This window comes from Mus pahari, chromosome 1 (genome assembly GCF_900095145.1).
Source record: "Mus pahari chromosome 1, PAHARI_EIJ_v1.1, whole genome shotgun sequence".
In the NCBI taxonomy this organism is placed as follows: Eukaryota; Metazoa; Chordata; class Mammalia; order Rodentia; family Muridae; genus Mus; species Mus pahari.
The window spans coordinates 148499224-148523668 of NC_034590.1; the positions used below are offsets into that span (position 1 = coordinate 148499224).

The following is a 24445-nucleotide window of genomic DNA, read 5'->3' on the forward strand; positions in this document are numbered from 1 at the left end:
CCAAGTGCTGGGATTAAAGGCGTGCGCCACCACCGCCCAGCTCCATAAATTCTCAAATCCTTTGTCCTTGTTTCCTTAATTAGCTCAACTGAATTAGAATTTCAGAAGTTAGCGTCCAGGTATAACCTTCCTTTTATAACTGCTAAGTGATGAAAATGCTGTATCTTACATCAGGCAAGGTAATGCACACCTTTAGCTGCGGCTACAAAGGAAGCTGAGGCGACATGGATCTCTAACGAGCAGGAGTCCAAGGGTAGCCTGAGTAACCAACTAAGTCTCAAAGAGAAGAAATGGCTGAGAATAGATGGACAAGAACCGTCACCGCTGACTCAAAATCTTGCAGTTTGTAGGGTCTTTCTGTCTTTCTTCATTTTAGGTTCTAGGAATCAAACTGAGGTTCAAGATGCTTAGCAAACTGAGCTACAAGTATAACTCAGAATTGGACAACTGTGTAAAGGACAAATTGACATAGGCTGAAAGAAGTTGACATTGAACTAAAACTAAATAATGATTCAAGGTACTAAATAAGTCACATATTTTCTTCTGGAGCAAAGAAGAAAAATTCTTTTCTAAAACAAAGGAAGCAAAATTTCCCAAAGGGAACCAATTTTGTAAGTCTATGTCATGTACAATTTCAATACAATGAATACAGAAAAGTGTCTCTACAACAGAAAACGGGTGGCATTCATATCTTCCAAGATTCTGTGTCGATTTAAATGTGCTAAGGCACTATTACCAGAAATGAGCTATTTTTTCCTCAGATTTTTTTCGGTATACCTTTGAAAAGCAGGCCCTCAGTCTGGGTTCGCTCAACCAACACCTGGTCTTTTCATTTTTCAAATCTCAGTTCCATGAATGACAAAGGAAGAGAAAATTTAAATACTAGAAACAGTTCACCAGGCACCATCCCAGGGAGTAGACAAGAACCCTGATGCAGGTGTAAAGGTACGTGGGATGAGGGAAGCCCATCCCTTCCTCTCGTTGCCACCCGCCTGCTCTCTGGTGCTTTTCCAGACAGAGGATATAGCTGCTTACTTAATCTAGTAGGGAAGGTGACAGACCCATCAAGCCTAATGACCACAGGTTTCCAAGTCAGGAGACAGTCTTATACGAAGACAGTACAGCAATGAATCTTGTTTTTCCTTTGCTCCCCTGATTTCCAATACTAGAAATCTTCTTTTCCTCCCACCACCCGACCTCTGTTTTCCAGGGATTTCTGTAGTTAGAAACCCATGAGTAGTGGTACCACACCTTTAGCCTCATCAGATTGAGGCACCTCTCATACAAAGGGTGCATAAAGGGCAAAACACAGGACTTTATATGTCTCTGCTACAGCCAGACTGAACTGGCCCAGTGACTGCAACACAGTGCACCCTTCTCCTTTCCTTTTTCCTGTAGGCTGTGTGTGCCGGGATTCAAACCAAGGGCCAGAGAAACCCTGCCTTGAAAAACAAACAAACACTCAAAAACCAAAACAACAAAAAGAATGCTTGAATAAAATGATTTTTCACTAAATATGACTTAATAGATACTGATATCGTCTATATGACTATAACTGTGAATATACACCAGGTCCATTTTAAGTATATCATGAAGTAATTCATGTCTTATTTGACTGCCTGGTACCTAGTTGGTGGAACTATTTTGGAAAAGATTAGGAGGTAGTCTTGTCGGAGAGGAGATGTGTCACTAGGGCTGGATGTTGAGGTTTCAAACCTCACACCAGGCCGTCTCCCCACTCTCTCTCTTCTCTCTCCTCTTTCCTCCCTGTCTCTCCGAACCTCTGACTCAAACTTGAGGTTTAAGTCTCAGCTACTGATCTAGCTCTGTGCTTGGCCTGCCATGGTGGTCGGGAACTCACTCTCTGAAACTGTAGGAAAGTCCCCAATTAAATACATTCTTTTATAAGTTGCCTTGGTCATGATGTCTCTTACAGCAATACAACAGTAACTAAGACAACTATGCTATGCAAATGTACAGTTTTAAAAAGTAAAGTAATGATTATTTTTCTTTCTCCTACATGAGGCTTTTGAAAATGATGAGTTTATCCCTCAATAATCACTACTTATTTAAGGAAAATAAAAACAACTATTTGTAGCCAATGTTTAGCTATAGTCTGGTCAAGAAATAAATATGTACTGGCATGGCTTAATTTATTACAGAGGTCAAGTAATAAGAATTCCATGCTCCTCACAGAAAATCACATGATACCTGCAAAGTTCCTTTTGTTAGGGAACTCATCTTCCCATCTATTTTATATGCTGTTTTATTTTAATTATGAGGCTTTAAAGAGGCTAATATATCCACTTCACTAGCCAATTAAGGGCAGATAAAGAACTCGAATCCAGTTTGGATCAACTACAAAGTTAGCAAGGCTGTGTTTTGAAACTTCATCTCCTATATAGAAAATGTAGAATACCTGGGAGCCTCTTAATAAAGACTACTAAATACCTTTGCTATTTCTAGGTACTAAGCCTTCAGCAGGCTTTTTACCATTCTTTTTTTTGTTTTGTTTTGTTTTGTTCTACTATGTGTAGTTTGATTATTATTTTTTTTTTTTTTGGTAGAGTTAAGCAAGAATGTGGGGTTTTCTTTTCCTATAGAAGAAAAGAAAACTGAGTTCTAAGACAAATAACACCAGTGTAAACAAGCACCCCCAAATCCAACTCTACTTGAGTTTTGAGAACCCTCCCCGACACAGATATCTGCAAATAATGTTCCCACATTCAAGAGAGAAAAGACCAAGACCAAGAATCTAAGGAGGCACAGGCAAAGCATTTCCTAGCAGCCACACAGTAGGCACCCAACAGATTATCTATCTCCTGATGCTCAATGCATTCTGCTACTTCTATCTTTGGACCCATGGACTGTCACTATGAATGCCCCTCAAGCAACTTACAGCAGTATTACCTAGAGTAAATCAAAACTGGAAAGTCTAATCTTAAGTTCTATCAACAAATTATAAAAGCCAAAGAGAAACATGAGTATTTACTACCATGGAAAATAGAAATAGAAAATAAAAACCTATGACTACACCATCACTATGTTTCTTGTGCTTTCAGTTACTTATGTGTATATTCATGTTCATCTGTACAAATACATGTGTGTACATAAACATGAGGATTCACTATTGTGGAGATCCAACAAGAGGACAACCTTGGGTGTCCTTCCTTAGGTACTGTCCACATGCTTTTGGTGAGGTTTTGGTTTTTTTTATTTGTTTTTGAGATGGGACTCTCGTGGCCTTAAGCTCACCAGGCAGGCCAGGCCCATGGGTCAGTGTGTCCCAGGGATCTGCCTCTCTTCGCAGTGCTAGGACTGTGAACAAAGGCTAGCACACCCAGCTCTTTCTACTGGCTTCTGGAGTCTGAGATCAGGCATCATGGTACAAGACAAGTACTAGACTAAGCTCTCGCTCCAGCTGGCTTTTACTCTGTGTACGTATTAGTTAGTACCTTCCTATTCTGACAATGCTCTTTCCCTTTAAAGTTAAAAGTACCTTAAGCATTTTCTTTTCTCCTCCTCCTTCTTTGTTGTTCTTTGTGGTTTTTTGAGACAAGTCTCACTACACAGCTCTGAGTTGCCTAGAACTTGTTATGTATAAACCCAGGCTGGCCTTGAGCTTGTATCATCCTCCTGCCTCTGTTTCCCAAGTGCTGAGATTATGATGTGCACCACCATGCCCAGTGTCAAAATATTTTCTTAAAGGTACAAGTGATGTCATTGACCACAGGGACATAGTAATGTCACTGACCTCAGGGACATAGTGATGTCACTGACCTCAGGGAAGTAGTCTGTTTATAGAAAACCATGCAGTAGAATATGAAAAATTAGGAAGTTGAAACCATATTCAACTATAAAGTACATACTCAAGGTCTCCCAACTTGTGGGGCCATAATACATGTATTGTGAAGCAGTCTATTACCTCATATTTGCTAGTAAAGAAAAGTCTGCAGAGATAGTGGGGCTGTAATTTTAAAAGGCCACCATGGATGGAAAAGGCGCTTACATTTCTCTGTGATGAGTTTCTACCTTCGCTCACTGTGCTAATGCTACACATAAGGAGGCACAAGTAGCTCCTGGTTTACAAGCACACACAAGATTCTAAAAAATTATGTAGTGACTATAATCTCAATTCTTCTCCTAGTTTTTTTTTACCTAGCACTCAGGAAGATGGGACAAGAGGATTGTCCTGAGTTCCAAGATCAGCCTGTTTCAGGATAGCCTGAACTCCATAGTAAGACCCAGACTCAAAAAGAAAAGAAAAGAAAAGAAAAGAAAAGAAAAGAAGAGAAGAGAAGAGAAGAGAAGAGAAGAGAAGAGAAGAGAAGAGAAGAGAAGAGAAGAGAAGAGAGACCAGAAGCTAGGAGGGATACACAGAACAGGAGTTAAATGTAAGGATAATCAGGGAGGCTTTCAGGGTAGCAACAAATGACAAGTGAAGCCTGGAATGAGTCTAAAAAAAAAAAATCAAACAATCTGTGAATTTTATTATTTTTACATCATTCACACCTCTAAGTGTAACATACTTCAAATTATCATGGCCCTAATCTTTAACAGGGGAAAGATGTGGTAAGTGGCTAAATTTAACAGCAATGTTTCTCTTTTTTAATAGGCCTTAAGAATCTTTCTTTCCCAGTGCGTTCTATGTTCTCACGGCCTCCTATGACTACTTCTCTTCACTGGGAAATAAGAAAAGCAGGAGCAGCAAATTATGAAAAGGATTTCTGATGAGGACACCAGTGTCAAAGGTTCAGTTGATCATGTCCTTGATAATGGCCTAGACAGCCAGAGAAGAGAAAATCCTCACAGTTCCAGAAGATGAAGAGTTTACACAAGATGGGCATCCCTGTGGCAAACTGTTCCACATCAGGAACTTGCATTACAGCATTTAAGATAGTGTAGGGTCTCTAAAATGTTAAATAATCTATAAAAAGAACTATCTGTGATTATGAGTTTACATGGACTCTTCTAAAATTAGAAAGTTCTACTAATGTTGATCTTGGAATGTTCTGCATCATACTGATCTCAAAACATGCATGTACTTTAAGACATCTTCCTTGTACTTTAGCCCCCACTTGGCAAAGGGCCACTGGTTGCACATAAACTGTGATCTGATGCTCCTATACTAGGAAGGGATAGACTGTAACACAATGGAAGCATATGAGAAACTTTCTGAAGGAGTTTTAGAGACTGATTTACTAAACATCACGCTTTGTTGAAGTACACCTGTACTTAAATGAATTTTACAGATTCAGTGAAAGATTCCAAATGTACAAAGCCCAGAAAATTTGGCTTCTGGTTTCATGCTTATAACCATGACCTCAGCTACGCAACAGAGACTTCTGGCAGATAAACAAATTAAGGTAACCAACCATGATTACCAGAGGTAGCTGAACTCAGGTTAAAAAAAAAAAAACTTTAAATACATTCCACAATGCTTTACAGAAGCAAAACAAACAAACAAACAAATCAAATAAAAACAAAAAAAAATCACAATTATTAAAAAGCTGATTTTTGCTTAAAACACCAAGCAAGAATGGACATATGAATATTCCTAACCTGCAAAATGATTCCTCCACATTATATCAGCGAAACTCATTGGTGGGCCACTGGGAGGGTAGTGTTTACCTTTCAGAGGCTCATGGTCAGTCCTTATCATATCCATTAAGGAGTTCTCCAAGGAGTGCAAGTTAAAAGTGTCATAGGGCCTACTCCGGTCCTAAAAACAAAAACACAGAACAAGACGATACATAAAATTACTTCATAAAATTAACATATTTGTTCTGCTTCTTGCTGCAGATTGGCAAGTTGAATGGAAGTTATAGACAATTCTAAAAGCACATTCACCTTTGATTAGGAATAATGTCTTAGCACCAAAATATTCAGAATCAGCGTCTACGGGTAGAGAGCCTCCTTTGCCTAGTCTGTTGTGTAAGTGCTCCGTTCCTTCAGACTGACTTTCTCTCAAATGAAATGGGTCAGATGTACTACCTTTGCCTTCTACCATCCATGCCCTGTCTCCAGTGAACACAGACTTCCCACATTCCTAGAGAACCACACAGAAGACTTAGTGTAAAACCAGAACCACCCTTCTGAATAAAAACCTTCCTTCAGCCTCACCTTAGAATGAAGAGGCAACAGGACCAGCAGCTTGCAAATGTGCAGCAAGTCCCAGTAGTGTCTGAGCTATGGTCACAGGCGTTGTCTCAAAATAACCAAAGCAAAATCATGACAATGATTTCAATGTACTTATAATAAATCACTTTTATATTTATATCCAGTAAATTCCATACATGGATAGTTTTATTTTAAAAAATGTAAAGAGAGAAAGATAAGCTTAAGACAGCTGACAGTGGAGACCTGACCCCCACAAGTTGCCCTCTGACTTCCGCATAAATGACAGCCGGGCGGTGGTGGCGCACGCCTTTAATCCCAGCGCTCGGGAGGCAGAGGCAAGTGGATTTCTGAGTTCAAGGCCAGCCTGGTCTGCAGAGTGAGTTCCAGGACAGCCAGGGCTATACAGAGAAACCCTGTTTCAAAAAAAAAAAAAAAAGGAAAAAAAAGAAAAAAGAAAAAAACAAAAGAAAACAAAAAAAATAAATAAATGAAAATTACTTTAAAGCAAGAAATAAAAATTCATGGAGACTAAATGACAACTGTCTGTTCAGGCTGTGTGACAGACTGTGGTGGGACTTGGCTGTTATTCCAGCAGTTAGGAGGCTATGGCAGGAGGCTAGCCTGGGTTATACAGAAGACCCTGACCCTCCCTCCATTTCCCCTAAAAGAAAAGGTTGTCTCACAACATTCAAGATTCTTTCTGGCTAAGACAGTCTGTTTTGGTTGGTTGGTTGGTTTTATTTTTTTAAAATACTTAATGTCATCTTTCAAGGTGAGTAAAAACATACCTATTGTATGTTTTTACATACAATTGAAAAAGTGAATTTAACAATGATTAGAACTCAAAACCAGTACCCTAAGGAGTATAAAATTATGTCTCGTGAAGTTGGCCCAATCCACACAGGATAGTAAACAGTGACTTCTACGGAAGCATCATATTACATGCAATTACTGATAGCACAGTGGTAGTGAGTTCCTACAGGAGAGGATATAAAAGATTAGGTGACTACCTAGCAGGAAAATTGGTGAATGTATTCAGGGGAGTGTTTGATGTATCTAAATTGAAATGATCCTCAAATCAGTCAAACTGTTAAAATCACATGAGGTTCTGGTTAAAATACAAGTTCCTGGGCTGGGGAGAGTTCAGTTGGCAAAGCGCTTCCCTGGCAGACATGAGGACTTGAGATCTCCCAGGCCCTCATAAAACTACAGGCTGTGATGGCATGTGCTGTGAAGACAGAGGCAGGAGGATCCCAGTCAGGCTGTCCCGCTCAGAGTGCTGGATGAAATGAGACACCCTACCAGAAAAGAACAGTGGATGGCTTCTGAGGACCAGCATCCAAAGTTAAACTCTAGATCCTACACTACTGTACTCTCTCACTCTCTCTCTCTTCCTTTCTCCCTCTCTTCCGTTCCCTCTCTCTCCTGGACTCCAGATCAAACATGCTTAGTAATATTTTATAAGAAAAGCCAGCAACATGGTCAGTAGGGAAAGGTGCTTGCTGCTGAGCCCAACACTTTGGAAATGATGGAGATGGTAGAGCATGTGTTCCCACAAGCTGGAGACGTTTGGATCCATCGCTCAAATAGAAAATTCAGCACAACGTACTTATTGTTATGAAATAAAATGCGACAAGGGGTATCTTTGGCAGCTTGAGCCAAGGTGTGGCAGATGATGACTTAGGCAATTGCTAGGTCCCTGGGGGGCAGGTCAGCAGAATCATCTGCATGCTAACACCTATAATCACAGCACTCAGTAGGCTGACACAGGTAAATGAGACTCGCTAGGCAGTTAGTCTAGCTGAATCAGGTTCAGGTGAGAATCCATCTGTGGAGACGGACAGACAAGGACCCTGACATCAACCTCTAGCCTCTACAAACCATCAACATGTGCACACACACACAAGCATGCACAACCTGTATGGCGTGCACAACAACAGTGGAAAGAACACAAAATGTCTGTGATGCCACATCCCAGTACTGGACACAGATTAAACATCTAGAAGACTAGAGGAGCCAGTGCTTCTCTTTCCCCTGTCCTTTCTTCCCACGTGCCTTCCCCGGGGAAAAAAGGTATGCTTTCCCCGGAATCCCATTCTATACAGAACTCAATCCATTCTATTAAATGAACTTACTATTGAAAAGTTTACTAGGGTAAAGGGCAGCAACCCTCGGCATGTGCACCACTGGACGGGGAGCCTTGAGGCCACACCAATCTGCTCTAGCTGGCATGGATCACTATCACCCATTGCACCCTACACATCTGCTTCTGCGACCCTGAGCTTAGTCATCTAGAGCAGCCCATTATCTTCTCAGTGCCATTATCTTCACATCCTGTTTCACAAACAGCAGGCCTTGAGCTGCTCCACCCACTGTTTGTCCTATCTTTGGGGCCTATTGGTCAGTCCCTTTAGTCTAGATGTAGCTAACAATGATTAACCATGGAAGCCAGTCAGCAAAAACAGAAAAGAAAAATACTAAAAACTTTGCAAAAATATTTAATAGAAATTATATATACAGAAAAATAAACTACAATTCATGAATCTCAGAAATTACAAATGGCAACAAAGACTTGGAGTCCAGGCCAAATTAAGCTATGAGTGTGAGACCCATTCAAAAAAGGTAGGGGAGGTAATGGCAAGATGGTTCAGCAGGTATCAAGTTCTGTGTGGCAACCCTGAAGTCCTCGGCTAAGTCCTGGACCTCTAGGGAGACCAACTTTTAAAACTGTCTTCTGACCCCTACATGTGCACTGTGGCACGAGAGCACCCACGCACACCACCACACAACACCACAACCCAGAAACCAACCAGGTATGCAAAGAACAGCCTACTCATTAAGTTTTCCACCTGAGTTTTGTTTCCCCAGAGGAGAAAAGGAAACCATTTTCTGTTTGGCTTCAACAAGCAGCTCCCCAGAAGACTGAGAACACCTATAAGTAACACAACTCATTGTAGGAGTTCTCTAAGAATGACCAAAGCCAGTGAGATGCTTGCATACAACAGTCTTCTCTCCCCCATGCATAAGCCTGATCTCTCTCCCCTGCCTGACTCAATACACTTATCAAGTATTTAAAATGACCTCCCTACGCAAGGAGGCAAAGGTGAGGTGCTTCTGTAGTGCAGCACTCCAGGGAGACTGGGCAGCAGGGATGGAAGATGTGAGTGCAGCCTGGGCTGAGTAGAGACTCCCGCCTGAAGAAACAGCCTCAAGGAAGGAGATATGCTTGTCCCCTTCTTGTAAACTAAGCAAGTAAGTCAGTAGTGAAAAATCACAGTGGGAATACCAGGGTCCAAACTCAATCAAACCCATGTGACCTCTTCTTCTCTCCTCCCATACAAGACCTGACTCACTTGCCTTTGACCAATTATCCTCATCCAAATGACAACTAATTAACCCCAAGAAGAGGCTTGATAACTCTCCAGACCATCCATGGCTCTGACTCTTAGTCCTACCTCATTTATGCCCTGCTTTTCTGGCTTTTCTATACTTAGGTATTTCCTTTCCCAGAAACATAAAGTAGAAGGCCATAAAAGCCAACAGTAACTGAGAACCAAATGATGGAAAATAACCATGGCAGGTCAGCAACATGCATGTATTTTTGCAAATCTTCTGAGTAGTCGTGGATTTGGTGTCTGTAAGCTGGAAAGCAGAATATAAATGCTTCAACAGAGGTCAGCCATACTGTAACACATGTAGGCTTTTTAATTCCCCATTTTCTCAACAATATAACAGCTACTTATACAGTGGGTCCTGTAAGTAATCCAGAGCTGACTCAAAGTCTCATGCACTGGAATGACTAAGCAGGTAAAGGAGCCTGGCACAGCTGGACAGACAGCCTGAGTCTGATCCCCTGAACGCACATGGTCAGGAGAGAACTAATTCCCACAAGCTACTCTCTGACCTCAGTGAACACTCTCACAACAACACTAAGGAAGTAAAAATATTTTAAGAAATTAAAGTTTCAGTAGGATATGCATAGGTTGTACACCGATGCACCGTTTTTAGGAACATAAATTTGGTTACCTGCACAAGGGGCCCTGAAACCAACCCACCAGACAGTAAGAACTGTGTTTCTATCACTTTGTTCTCGATTACTTTTCTCTAAACATGAAGATGCACACATCATGTAGTTTACTTTCTTTGGCTAATACTATACTTCGGCGACAGTTCCCTTTTAATAAGTTGGTTAGGTTTAGTCTTGCCTTTCCCTTCTTCCATCTTTCCCACAAAGTAATCAGATCACTATTTCAGTGTATGATCTATGAAATCATTTCTGATTTGGGGGTTTCACTCCTTCTCCCTAACTTTCTCGACATTCCCACTTGATCCTTTAACTTCATCACTTCTCTGCTTGTTCTACTTTGGCACAACTGTCCCTCAACCCATGGTTTCTATTAATAGTATCACGAATGCTGAAACAAGGATTTATGGACCTTTCCAGCCCTGAGTAAAAACCAAAGAGGTAATAAAGACATATGAGTCCAGCATAGAGTAACTCTGACCACAGATGCAACTGCGAAAACTACAAGGAAGAGATCGGACACCTAGAGCTGGCTACTAAATAGAACCAGCAAACAATTACATAGGTAGTAACATAAAATTGCTATGGATTGCAAAGTGTAGGGATTTATACTTCTAAATCAACTACTGCTATAGCCTGTTATAACCTCTCAGAAAAACAGGGTTCAGAAATGACAAGCAGTTTACTGAAATGACAATCAGCCTAGCACATATTACCCTCACAGGAAAGCCTCATATAAATAAAGGGAACCCTATCTAATCTTGTAGGGAGAGAAGAAGAAAGCTCACCCAATACAGAGTTTCTTTTCTCCTTAAGTATGGAGTCCCTCAGTCAATAACCTATTTTAGCCATCTCCACTGAGACTGCTATAGCTGTAGCTAGGAAAGGTGAGCTCTCACCCTCTATTACTCACTGGGAAACAACTGTTCTTTCTACCCTAACCTGATGCCTTTATAAACTGGACATTTTTCTTCCTTTTCTGGTGGGAGCTGGGTAGGGGAGAGGAGAGAGTCTAGCTGTGAATTTGGATTTCCTTTTTCATTTGTTTTGTTTTGTTTTGTTTTCTGAAACAAGGTTTTTTTCATGGAATACTCTCTATAGACCAGAATAGCCTCTAACTCAAAGATGCACCTGCCTCAAATCTGGCTTGAATATCCTTTAAAACTGTTTTTCTTTTTTTTTTTTTTTTTTTTTTTTTTTTGTCTTTGGTGCAACATTTTTTCAACAATCCTCAATATAGCCTTGAATAAGATTAAGGCCTACACAGAAATTATTAGTTTCATCTTTTTTCTTCTCGAAGATGACTAATTCCAATTACCTTAACCTTTTACCACATTGTGTTTTTCTGGCTGTGCTAACAGCAAACCAAGATAACTGAAGTTCTTAAGTGGTTTTGTAAAACTCAAGAAGGATGAGGGTGTAACATAGCGTGCACTCAGCCCCAGGCTTGACTCCTAGCATGCACTGCTTAAATGGGAATGTTTGCACATGCCCATAATCCCAGCACTTGGGAAGCAGAGGGAGAGTCAGGAGTTTAAGGTCACCTTCAGCTATTTATGGAGTTCCAAGCCAGCCTAGGCACAAGATCTTGTCTCAAAAGCAACAAACAAATAAACAATGAAAACACAAGATAGCAGTCTTCTGGTTTAAGCCTGCTCCGTTTCATGAACAGGAGTCAACTTGAGGCATATTTCTGCCTAGTCTCTTCCTGCTTGGTCCAGTTCTAAATTTCTTCACAAAGCTCTTAACATTGGGCTTTAGCAAGTAAGAGAAGAGACTCCATACATCTGCTATGGAGAAATCTCTTATTCATCTGAAATGGCTTTACATATTGAGGCCAGATTCTGCAAGGAAAGTTCTTGAGAAATCAAATGTACAAAGGGGGAAAAAAGGGGGAAAAAAAAAGCACAAACTGTGATTGCTGACTGTGGTAAATAGTTCACACTGAAGCAATCATGCATACTTTGTCACATGATTACAAGATCAAGTGGGTGTGGCTCAATGATACAGTATTGTTCTGCATGTATGAGGCCCTTGGTTCAATGTCCAATACTACAAGACAGAAAGGGAAAGGGAAGAAGAAAGGGGAAAAAGAAAAGGATAGAGCCAGACATATAAAGCCAGGTACTTGCTTGTAATCTCAGCCCTTGAGAGGCTGAGTCAGGAGGGTCATCAGCCTAGGCTACACAGTGTGTCCTTGCTAACCAAAGCTATAGAGAGACCCTGCAAAAAGTAAAGAGGGAAAGAGGAAAGTGGAACTACATTGGCAGTATACTAAATAAAAGGCAGAAATCAACCCTAAGGGGGATACAGAAAGGGCCAGCAGTGACTACAATATAGAATAGACTTATGGGGCTACCAACATCAAATCTATTTCCTTTCCTGCTTTATTTCATGTATGTATGTGACTTTTGCAAGTGACTAGCTGGGACTGGCAAGATGGCTCAGCGGGTAAGAGCGCTGACTGCTCTTCCAGAGGTCCTGAGTTCAGATCACATGGTGGCTCACAACCACCTGTAATGAGATCTGACGCCCTCTTCTGGTGTGTCTGAAGACAGCTACAGTGTACTTATGTATAATGATAAATAAATCTTTGGGCTGGAGCGAGCAGGGACTGAGCAAGCAGGGTTGACCTGAGCAAGCAGAGGTCCTAAAAACTCAATTCCCAGACGGGCGTGGTGGCGCACGCCTTTAATCCCAGCGCTCGGGGGGGGGGGGGGGGGGGGGGGGGGGGGGGGGGGGGGGGGGGGCAGAGGCAGGTGGATTTCTGAGTTCAAGGCCAGCCCTGGTCTACAAAGTGAGTTCCAGGACAGCCAGGGCTATACAGAGAAACCCTGTCTCGAAAAACCAAAACAACAACAACAACAAAAAACTCACAACCATCTATCTGTACAGCTACAGTGTACTCATATACATAAAATAAATAAATAAATAAATCTTAAAAAAACAAAACCAAACCAAAGCTGTTCCATTCCAAACCACTGTTTGTTAGTCACCAGACTATTACCCTGAGCAGTTCATTACTAGTGTGAGGGAAGCTTGGTCCTTACTGCCAAATTCTATCTTATGATGACATTACGCAGCTCTCCATAGTCTTCCTTTTTACTGATTATAAATGTCAACCTTTCTACAACATGGAGCAAATTCAGGCACAGGTAAACATCCCCTCCCCACCCCAATCTACCTCAATATTCTGACTACACTGTATCTTTTTCTTCTTTCTTTTTCTTTTTTTGGCTACATGGTTTCCTTAGGTTGGCCCTTGTGGTCTCCTACTGCTGGTCTCCAGAAATCCTTCTACCTTGACCCTGAGTAGCAGCTGCACCCAGTCCCTCTTCCTCTCCTACTCTCTGTCTCTTCAGACAGGATCTCACTACCTGGCTGGCCTGACCACTCTGTCCTACACTCACAGAGCTCCTCCTCATTCTGTTCCCACACAGGACAGATTCTGCTTTCCTTACATACTTGCCGCCCTCAATAAATATTAAGTCCCATGGAAGTGAAGATGTATTGTACTTCCTTTTCTGAATCAGAGCAGGGCACAGCACACAGTGAATATTTAATATTTTTTTTTTGTGGTTTTTTTGAGACAGGGTTTCTCTGTATAGCCCTGGCTGTCCTGGTACTCACTTGGTAGACCAGGCTGGCCTCGAACTCAGAAATCCACCTGCCTCTGCCTCCCAAGTGCTGGGATTAAAGGCGTGCGCCACCACACCCGGCCGAATATTTAATAATTACTTGATGTGTCTAACTATTCACGCTGGTTGTTTTATTTTGCAAGATTTTTCACTTTAAAAAAAAAGCACATACTTACTAGAAGACTTAAAAAGCTGGGGGAGTGGGGAGACTCCAAAAAACTCTTGACATTTTCAAATGCTGGTTAATGTGCGGAAGAGTCAGACTCTCATTAACTGCTGGTGGATGCAAAGTGGCATGGGCTTTTTGGACTAGCAGTTTGGCAATCTCTTCCAAAAAATAAACATACACTAAGCGGTACAACCCACAGTCTACTCTTAGTTGTTCTAGATAAATAACAACATATGTGCACACAAAAACTTGTACATGGATGTTTGTAACAATGTTATGAAGCTTTTCTAAAAACTAGAAACTACCTGAATGTCTATCAGGGGGAGCACAAAATGAGGTACAGGCAGGACTGCATATTACACTAAAAGCAAATGAAGCCCTTGATATCTGCCAAAGGAGCCAAGCTCAAAGTACCTTGTTACACTGTTTCATTTTTATGAATTGATCAGAATAGGAAATTACCCATATAGATACAAAGAAGACTGATTGCTGGCTAGGAGGAGGTAATCTGGGGGAAACGCAAATGACAGCAATGGATACAGAGCAGCTTCTGGAGAAGATAAAATATTCTAGAACTAAATAATGATCCAGATAGTTTTATAATCACACTACAACCTAATATTAAAGGGCTGAATTTCATGGTGTATAAATTATACTTTGATCAAATTACATTAAAACAATGTTACACAAGCTAGCCAGGTGTAATGGTATACACCTGTGATCTAAGCACTCAAAGGCTAAAGCAGAAAGGTTGTAGGTTGTAGGTTGTAGGTTAGGCTAGGCTAATAGTGAAATCTTATCACTACAAAGTGAAAAAGAGTGCCCGGAGGCACATATCTGTAATCCTAGTACCTGGAAGGCAGGCAGTAGGATTAGGTCAGTCTAAATTACACAGTAGTGTGAGGCCAGCCTGGGCTACATAAGATCTGTCCCTCAAACCAAAACCAACAATAAAACAGCTCTAAGTCTTTCCAGGGCTTTAATGGAAGCTATGACACCAAACACCATCCGTAATCACCTATGTTAGAATGGGACATCAGATCGAACTCTTTTGACCAATGACTTTGGAACGACAAAGTCAAAGCCTTCATTAGTTGCTTCATTCAAGAGCCACTAAAGGATTTGAGAAATAAAACCTAAAACAGATGGTAGTGAAATTCCAGAGTCAACATCCAATTCCAGATAAATGACTACCACCATCTTACTTGTGTCACATCTCTAAGGTTGCGTTATGTCTTTAATGTTCCTTCAGGAACCTGCATACATGACCGTACAGCTACAAGTAGCATCTTCTCGTGCCTTCTATTGCTTCTGATTTTTTTAATCTAAAATTTTATGTTGTTTTGTGATATACTGTGTTCTTCAGTGACTCCCCTCAACCCATTTAAGACCAGGGAGTGTTTTGGTATGATCCAACATCTCCCTAGAAGCACCATGAGAACGTAAATGATACATCAAATCTACCATCTTCCTATTCACTTCGATTATTATCTGACCCGACGGCAAGACGAGGAAATGTACAGCAGAATTCGCAGATTCACCAGAATCTGACAGGGGCCGCGACGTGAACGCTTCTGCTGTGGCCCCCTGTTAACCTCTTGATCTTAGATTTAGGACCTGTGCTGCTGCTTTGAGGCAAACAAAAGAAAGAAGGCAAAAACCTAAATGGCAGTTTTCTAGGGTTCTCCCAGAGCCTTACAGATAATAATAGTCTACCCAACGTACAGATTGACATCTCTGAAATATAGCTCTTCACTGTCACTTCCTGGCCACCACTGAAAAAGTCACCAGTGTAGATGAATGTATGTTTAATGTACAGAACCTACTAATTACCAAATAAACAAACTCACTCTACACTGACAGAGTAGGTCCAAGGAATTAACTGAACATTACTTATCACTCAGTTTGCAAAGCCCTCTTTTCTATATGAAGAAAACAAACAAACAAACAAAACTTTTACATCTCAAGTTTACTGTACAGTTCTGATTATGAATAAAATGAGGACAGGTGAGATGCTTCACCAAAAAAGATGTATGCCTCAAGAGCCTGGCCACCTGATTTCCATCCTTGCATATGGATCCCTGAAGTTCTCCTGCCAGCCACACAGACTAAACCATAGCTACCATGTAATGGACAGTGCCTTCCTGTGCTGCACGGCTCACTTACAATATCTCAACATTTTACAACCATCTAGGAGGTTGATGCTGCAATTCCCCTTTTGTTTACAAATGAAGATGCTGATATTAAATTCAATCCTTAATACAAATCAGGCAGTCTTGAAGATGGTTTAGCTACACATAAACTGCTATTTCAGAACAAACTGCAATATCCCATTCTGTTTAAATGTTAGCACATATAAGAGACATATTAAAAGCAACCACATTAATTAAAATATTTAGGTTTTGGAAGGCTCCATAACTTACTTCCAAATAAAGCTGCATTACTCTAGTAACAGTAAAGTACTTCTTAAAGATCATAAAGTAAAATTATGAAAGATTTGGTCAGAAATTCTAAAATGTCCACATCACAGAATTTATTCATTTGTTTGGAGACAAGTCTCTTGTAGGCTATTCTGATTTCTAATTTGTTTGTACCAGAGAGTGACCTTGAACTTCTGGTCCGCCAGGCTGTATCTCCCAAGAACCTGGATTACTAGCATTTGCTACCACACCCTGCTTATAAAATATTTTTTTAGAAGAAATGTCTCTGTTTACTTTTGGATCTTATTGCTGACAAATTTTGCCAAGGGTTCTGAAGACTCTTTGTCCGAGCCACCTTTGCTTCACATGTGTTTGTTGGAAGTCTTAATGAGCCAAAGATTAACGATGAAAACAAATGAGGCACAGTCTCTAACTATGAGAAGCCCTGGCCAGCTATAGTTAACAGATAACAATTACATAATGAGATAAACGCAGTGACAGCTGTGTGCTTGGGAATTATGGAAGCAACCACAGGAGAGGCCAGAGGCAAGGAGATTGCTCAGCTTCCTCAAGATAAGAAAAGGGCAGGAACTATTTAAAGGACATAGAGGCTGAAGGTTGAAAATAGGTAAGGGATGTTTATAAATAACACTTGATTTTATGTAATATATACTTGCCAAATCCTTGAAAACCATTAAGGATGTACTTTAGTGAATCCTCCAGGATAGTAAAGGGTAACTTTTGGCATGAATATGAGCAATTCCAGAATTACTCTCTTTACAGAATAACTCTCTTTAATAGAATAATTCTGGAATTGCCCATATTCACGCCAAGAGAGTTTAATTTTAGTGCAGCCTTAAATTTTTCACCGAGCACAAAGCTAGGAATTTGAAAGGAATATATATCCATACTGTCATATGTTGAGGTAGATAATCTGCACACCAGGCTACAAAAAAATACAATTTCCTCCGACTACCTCTTATTTATAGAGGTATTTGTCATGTATTTTGAAATGCAACCTGGATCATCTGAATTTTACTTAAAGCTTGTCTTGGACATTATTTATCTCACTTGTTAAGTGTACCCCAGAACTCTTATTACTAAACCAGAAGCACTTGCCTGCCACAGCTCAGGCAATAAAGTATTCTGAGGGTGGAGATCAGCTCCAAAGTTCTGGGAGTTCCCTACTTGTGCTGTAGGACACACACACCCCACCTCCATCACCTCCATTGAACACACATGCAATAAAACTTAAACAAACAGAAGTGAAAAACCTCCTTGGGGTTTGAGGCTGGGAATGCAGCTCCTCGACTGCAATGCTTTCCTGACACTCATAAATGCTTGGGATCAACATGTGTGACCTGCTGGGTTGGCAGTCTTCAAATCTCAACACTCAAGAGGTGGAGGCAGGAGGGTCTGTCTGGTCATGCTCTTTGACCTAGAGTAGTGGCTTTCAACCTGTATGTTGAGACCCCTGTGTGTGTGTGTGTGGTGGTGGTGGGGAGATCAAGCATATCAAATATCCTGCATATCAAATATTTACATTATAATTCATAACAGTATCGAAATTAGTTATGAAGTAGCAATGAAATAATTTTACTGTTGGTTTCACCACAACAGGAGGAACTGTGTTAAAGGGCCACAGCATTAGGAAGATGGAGAACAGACCTAGAGGATCTGAAAACAGTGTGGGCTATAGGAGACCAAACAACGAAACTGGAGATCTCAAGCACCAAGTGAAACTTCCAGAGCCAGGAATGACTTACTTCTCCCTGAGCTTGTTGGACAAGGGGACCCTGTCCTAAACATTGCAGGCTATTTCCAAGGCTATTGGTTCAAGCTGGTACCTGACTAAAGACCTCACCCTACTGACTAACATGCATGATACTGGAAGGTGCTCAGCAGGATGCCAGGAAAAAGGGAACCGTCAGCGTCTACAAACCCCGTGGATACCAGATTTACTTGATCTCTCCACGTGACCCCATCTCCAAGAGACTTACAGTTTATTTTAAGGAGGCAACAATATTAGAGGAAGAATTCCACTAGTTCAAAAAAGAAGGGGAAGGGAGAGTGGCGGAGGAACTTGCGTGACGTGGTGCTGGAAGGAGAGCAGGGCTGATATTGGGTTTAAAGGGAATAAATTTAATAAAAATAATTTTTTTAAAAGAAGGCAATATTACTGGAAAGAAAGTTTATGGAAAAGAGAATTAAAAAGGAAACATAGAGGGTCAAGGATTTAAGGCTACCCTAGACTATACAAGACTGTTCAAAAAGCATAATAATAAGAATAAAAAATTCAAATGCCTAGGACTCTCTTTAGTTGTAATAAATATGAATATATAAAACACCTCTGTTAACAAAGAACAAAACAAACAACAACAAAAAAACCCAGCAGACAAAACTAATAAAAGACATGTCTGCTACAGGCTATTCTACCACTTAGAAGATCTAGTCAAGTCATGTCTGAACGTGGATGCTGACCACTTGCAATACTTTTCAGATAAAACAAACAGATGTGTTGCAGGTATAAAATGCACACTGGATTTCAAAGACTGAGTATAAAGTATGTAAAATATCTTGTTAGTTTATATGGTCAACATATGTTAAAATAAGTTTATTGTTCATAATAATTTTTAAAAGTTAAGTAAAATATATTATTAAAAACTATGCCGGGCATGGTGGTGCATGCCTTTAATCCCAGCACTCAGGAGGCAGAGGCAGGCAGATTTCTGAGTTCGAGGCCAGCCTGGTCTACAAAGTGAGTTCCAGGACAGCCAGGGCTATACAGAGAAACCCTGTCTCGAAAATTCAAAAAACAAAACAAAACAAAAAAACAACAAAAAAAGTTAAATAAAAACTACACATGGGCTACAGAATAATATCCGGCCTCAAAACAAAATTATGTTCACCTTTTTCATCTGCTTTTTTTTGAGTCAGGGGTTTCATGCTGTAACTCTGGTACCTAGAACTTGTCATATGGCCCATAGCTGACCTCGAGTGTGGAAATCCTCCTGCCTCTGCCTCAGGTATGTATTGCTACACCCCCCCAAAATTTTTTTTTTTGCTTTTTTATTGGTGCCCAGGCTAGACTCCAACCTACTGATTGGTTGCTCCAATTCAGGTGCTCTAACCCATGTTTGGAGACACACAGCCATATCTCAGCACTCAGGAGGTTGAGGCTGGAGGATTATCTAGAGCTAAGACTATATTACACAGCAGGACGCTTGTCTCAAAATAAAGAATATCCTTGGCTATCTAGACTCAGTCAGTCATCCTGTCTCTGTCTCCTAGTAACCTGGCTACAGGCATGCCCCACTGTACCACCTCTTTAATTTTAAACAATCTACTAGAATTTTTAAAAATTGTCTCTGTGGCTAATGGTCTATTTCTTTGGGCAGTTACTTTAAACAAATACATGTAATAGTAACTGCTTGGATTCTGGTATTCCTAAGTTAAGGCCACGAATTATTCTAGCAACCAGTTCAATTTATAAACTTAACTAACCCTTGCCCTAAATTTGGCTCATCGATACCTCTCAGCACTAAAACTATTCTTTGCCACAAAACTTTTCTTAAATACACTAACATTCCCACCTCCCAGGTCAAGGTCACTCTCCAAGCTTAAGACACTCCTTTCCTGGTCTTTATGGGAGCTTTGACAGACGCCAATGAATTGTGCTTTTCTTATTCTAAGTTGTATTTAAGAAGCATTAAAAGCATTAGGAGGTGAGGTGGTAATAGTGCATGCCTTTTATCCTAGCAATCAGGAAGCAGAGACAGGCAGATCTCTGAGCTACCCTGAAAAACTTTGTCTCAAAAGAATAAAAAACAACGAAAGAAGCATTAACTGTTTAATGAAAAAAAAAAAACAATGAAATTCAGTTAACTATGTAATTTATACATAGTTATTATGTCCAGTGATTTATAGTATCTGAATAAAAACCCATACCTATAATATTAATCTATTTTATTTCAAATGAGCAAATCATATGGGCACTAAATCATATGTCCTGGTACGACAGAGTACAAAACCATAAGAGAGATACAAAGAGTCAACGTCATTGAAACTTGAATCTCACAAACAGGTTAGAAATATGGTACAAATGTTTAGACTCTACTAAATAATTATTTTTATGATTTGATACCTGATCATAAATAGTTCAAAAGCAGAGGTGACTAGAATTTCATATCAAACACAAACACGGATGTCTCCACTCCATTTTCCTACAGCCACAGAACTCAATTTAAAGTTAAGTGGCTGGGATAAAATCTCCTAGCCTAACTCTACTAATAACAATGTGGCAAGTTAGCAAGACCCCAGCATACCTAGGGCAGAGAGAATCACACCTTGCCATGTGACTCTAACCAACAGCCACATATAAAATCTAGAATTACAGAAATAAAGGCCCCCTTTATTTGTCATCTTTAAAGCTGTTAAGTTTGAATATGAAATGCTCTCTCCAGGCTCCTGCCTTAGAGCTGAGGTCCACAGTCACTGACCTCACATTTGGAGAGTCTAGGAACTTGAAGATGTAAGGCCTGCTTGGAAGAAGATCCTTGGGAACAGGTCCTTTTCTTGCCTTGCCCCCTTACATCACCCAGATCTCCCCCTCCCTCCCTCCCTCCCTCCCTCCCCTCTCTTCCTCCCTCTAGCTCCTCCCCCCCTCTCACACACACACACACACACACACACACACACACACACACACACACACCTATACCAATGACTCAATTTCAACCACTGAACACATTACTCTCAAGCAATACAAATGCTTTTATCCATCTCACCTGCTACACTCTGGATATACCCTAAAATGCCCATACTGAAACTGAATCCTCACTGTGGTAATACTAAGAGGTGGAACAACTTCAGAAATTATCAGTGGACTAGAAACAGGGCAAGGACCTGCCTGAGTAGGACTTTTTGACTTCTGTCTCTTTTGCCATGTGAGGACACAACAGCAAGAAACCCACATGGAAACAGTAGCCGTTACCAGACACCAAACTAAGCGCCTTTATCAACTGTGATGAAGTGAGTGTATGCCCACTGCGCGCGGCCCAGTCTGTGGTACTGCAGCAAACGGGCCTATGCCGCTAAAACTTACTGTAACCATTTCATTTCCACATAGGTTTCTTTTTACAGTAATTATTTCTTTGAGAAGTCATTGGACTAGATCATTGTTAATAAATACAAGACAAATTATGCTGAACATACTGTATTTCTTCCTTTGATGGTTTAGAACAAACATCAAGTGTCTTAGGGGCATCATGAATATTATGATTATGCCACAGGAGACTAAAAGCTGGGTTTTGAACTTGCTTATAACACTTTATAAAAGAAATTTCTTAATATAAATGCTTGATGTAAGCTCGTTTGCCTATAGCTTGCTTGAAGAAAAAAAAAAGAAAAGGAATATAAAATGAGCAATTGCTTAGCTTAGCCCTATAAAATGGCTGACTTTCTGAATAGTTAATTATTGTAACAAAAGCTGAAGCATCCTCTTACTTAGCTTGCTCCTCTTTGCTGAATCTTCTTAACTGTCTTCTCTGTCCTTTGATCTGAACATATTCAAGACATTCTCTATTATTTATGTCTCTGTAACAGGATGTGTGACTGCAGCCCCTGGTCTGCTTCACCCCACTGCACCCCACCACAAGAAGGACTGTCCTCACTGTGAGGGATGGATTCACTGAAGACATTTTCTGCCTTGCCTCCTCACTCCAGGCCTCCAAGTTTTTTCCATGTTTCACATTTAACAGAATCTCAGCCTAAATTAGAATATCAAATATCTCATTATATTTTAAAAAGAAAACCTTACATTATACCTGCATGACTCAACTGTCTTAAAATAGCTACTCTGAAAAAGTATTTTATGTTCTGCATCGTTCCAGAGCTGATGGGTGAAACTGAGTGCTCTACCCTGGCAAACAGGTAGATCAGAGCAGAAAGCTCTAAAGCAGTAATTCCTTTATCTTCTGGTCACTATCTTTGGAATGTTGAAGACCAGGGGTCAAAAAATGGTGAAACCAGTGCCCACATCAAGTCCCGGACTTTTATCAATGCAAACCTTTGAAAGAATTTACCTTTTAAAAAACTTTTTAAAAAATCATCTAAAGTTTAACTTTTTAATCTAAAGTAGTACCAGAAGTCCAATTAATTCCAATTAAAATCAATGCAAAGTTTAATTTAGCAAACACTGTAAAAAACTTTTTCATCAACATTACTGAATAGTTCAAAATATTCAGGTTGTATTTTGCAGTATTAATACTGCACAGTTTGAACTTGATTCAAAACTATTGATGAGGGCTGGTGAGATGGCTCAGTGGGTAAGAGCACCCGACTGCTCTTCTGAAGGTCCAGAGTTCAAATCCCAGCAACCACATGGTGGCTCATAACCATCCTTAACAAGATCTGACTCCCTCTTCTGGAGTGTCTGAAGACAGCTACAGTGTACTTACATATAATAAATAAATAAATCTTTAAAAAAAAAAATTACTGCTTAGGAAAAAAAAAACTATTGATGAACTCATGACCTAGATTTAAATAAAACTGCTTCTCGAATTGAGTTCGATGGCACATAGCAAATTGTAGCTCCTGGGAGGTAGAAAGAAGCAAGAAGGTCAGGTGTCGATCTTAGTTACACAGCGAGTTTGAGGCCAACCTTGGCTATGGAAGACTCTAGGAATAAAAGAATGAATAAAAAAATACATTCCTTTCCATTCCCTGACAAGTTCCATCTTGAACAGGCAGTGCAGTGCCTGATCAAGCATTACCTTGAACTGTTGTATCAAAATTCACCTAGTTGGACACAGTAGTACACACCTGCAACTTCAGTTCTTGAGAATCAGAGGTAGAGGTAGAATCAGAAATTCAAAGTCATACTTAGTTACACAGGGAGTCTGAGGCAGCCTGGACTATGTGAGACCCTGCTATTCATAAATAAACACGTAGATAGAAACAAAACTAGGCCAAACATTAGAGCAACAGAACTAAAGTCTGAAAGTCAAATGTCAATTTTGTTAAGGTTTTATTTACGATGTTCAGATTAGCCAATAATACTGGTACACTGACCTCCTAGTGAGTTATTCAACTTAAGTGTGCTAAGTTTCATTTCTTTTATTCTCTATGATCTTCCCATGATTGACTGGTAAGCAATTACTTACAGTTCTTTGCAGTGCCAGGCTATAATCTACAAACAAGATGACTAATCAACTAACAAACTCTAACAAATTATCAGGGTATTAAAAAATCAGGCCAAAAAAAGTTCTTGACTTAGAGCTACTTACTTCTTCTCTTAGATGTAGAGTTTAAATCAGTTCTTTTGTTTGTTTGGTTTTTGGTTTTTCGAGACAGGGTTTCTTTGTGTAGCTCTGGCTGTCCTGGAACTCACTTTGTAGACCAGGCTGGCCTCGAACTCAGAAATCTGCCTGCCTCTGCCTCCCAAGTGCGCCACCACCATCTGGCTTAAATCAGTTCTTGACTTAAAATTACTTACTTCTTCTCTTAGATGCAGAGTTTTTAATCAGTGGCCATGAAGCTGTCTGCACTAGTAAGGTTTCCCTTCTAATGTATTAAGAACTACACAAAAGCATGAGCAAATTAGATGACACGTCACCTTCTCAAAGACTGCAAACATGACAGCCTTCCCTTCTGGAACTCCTCTACTGTAAGACCCAGCTGGTTTCTAAGACAGGACTATTCTCTTCGGCCATCTGCCATTATTAAGCACTTTCACCTCTGAATTATTTTCCCAACTATTTAAAGCCAAGAGCCATTTTAGGTACACCCCCCCCCCTTTTTTTTATTCCCTGTGCATAAGTGTACCTCCTGGTTATTTCTTGAGGTCATTCCTTCCTTTCAACCAACTCATTTTTCACCTGTGTTTAGTTCCTGACAACCTAGACCCCAGAGTTATCTTTCTGAATAAAAAAAGTAAAATCACTTTAGTCATCAACTCAAAAACCTCACAGTGAGTATGCTTCCCACCTTAAGAATCCATCCATGAGCCGGGCGTGGTGGCGCACGCCTTTAATCCCAGCACTCGGGAGGCAGAGGCAGGCGGATTTCTGAGTTC

At 40.4% G+C, this 24445-nt stretch overlaps 1 protein-coding gene across 14 annotated transcripts in view; it reads right to left on the reverse strand.

Moving 5' to 3' along the window:
- Cpeb3 (cytoplasmic polyadenylation element binding protein 3) overlaps positions 1–24445 on the reverse strand; it is a 173298-nt gene that overhangs the window by 108437 nt on the left and 40416 nt on the right. For 9 of the 14 annotated variants that reach the window (XM_029536987.1, XM_021193125.2, XM_021193133.2 and 6 more), the window contains one exon: positions 5563–5722. In XM_029536987.1, coding sequence (XP_029392847.1) covers positions 5563–5722 — 160 coding nt within the window. The remainder of the gene's footprint in view (positions 1–5562; positions 5723–24445) is intronic. The other 5 variants (XM_029536993.1, XM_021193161.2, XM_021193143.2 and 2 more) reach the window with 1 other exon arrangement.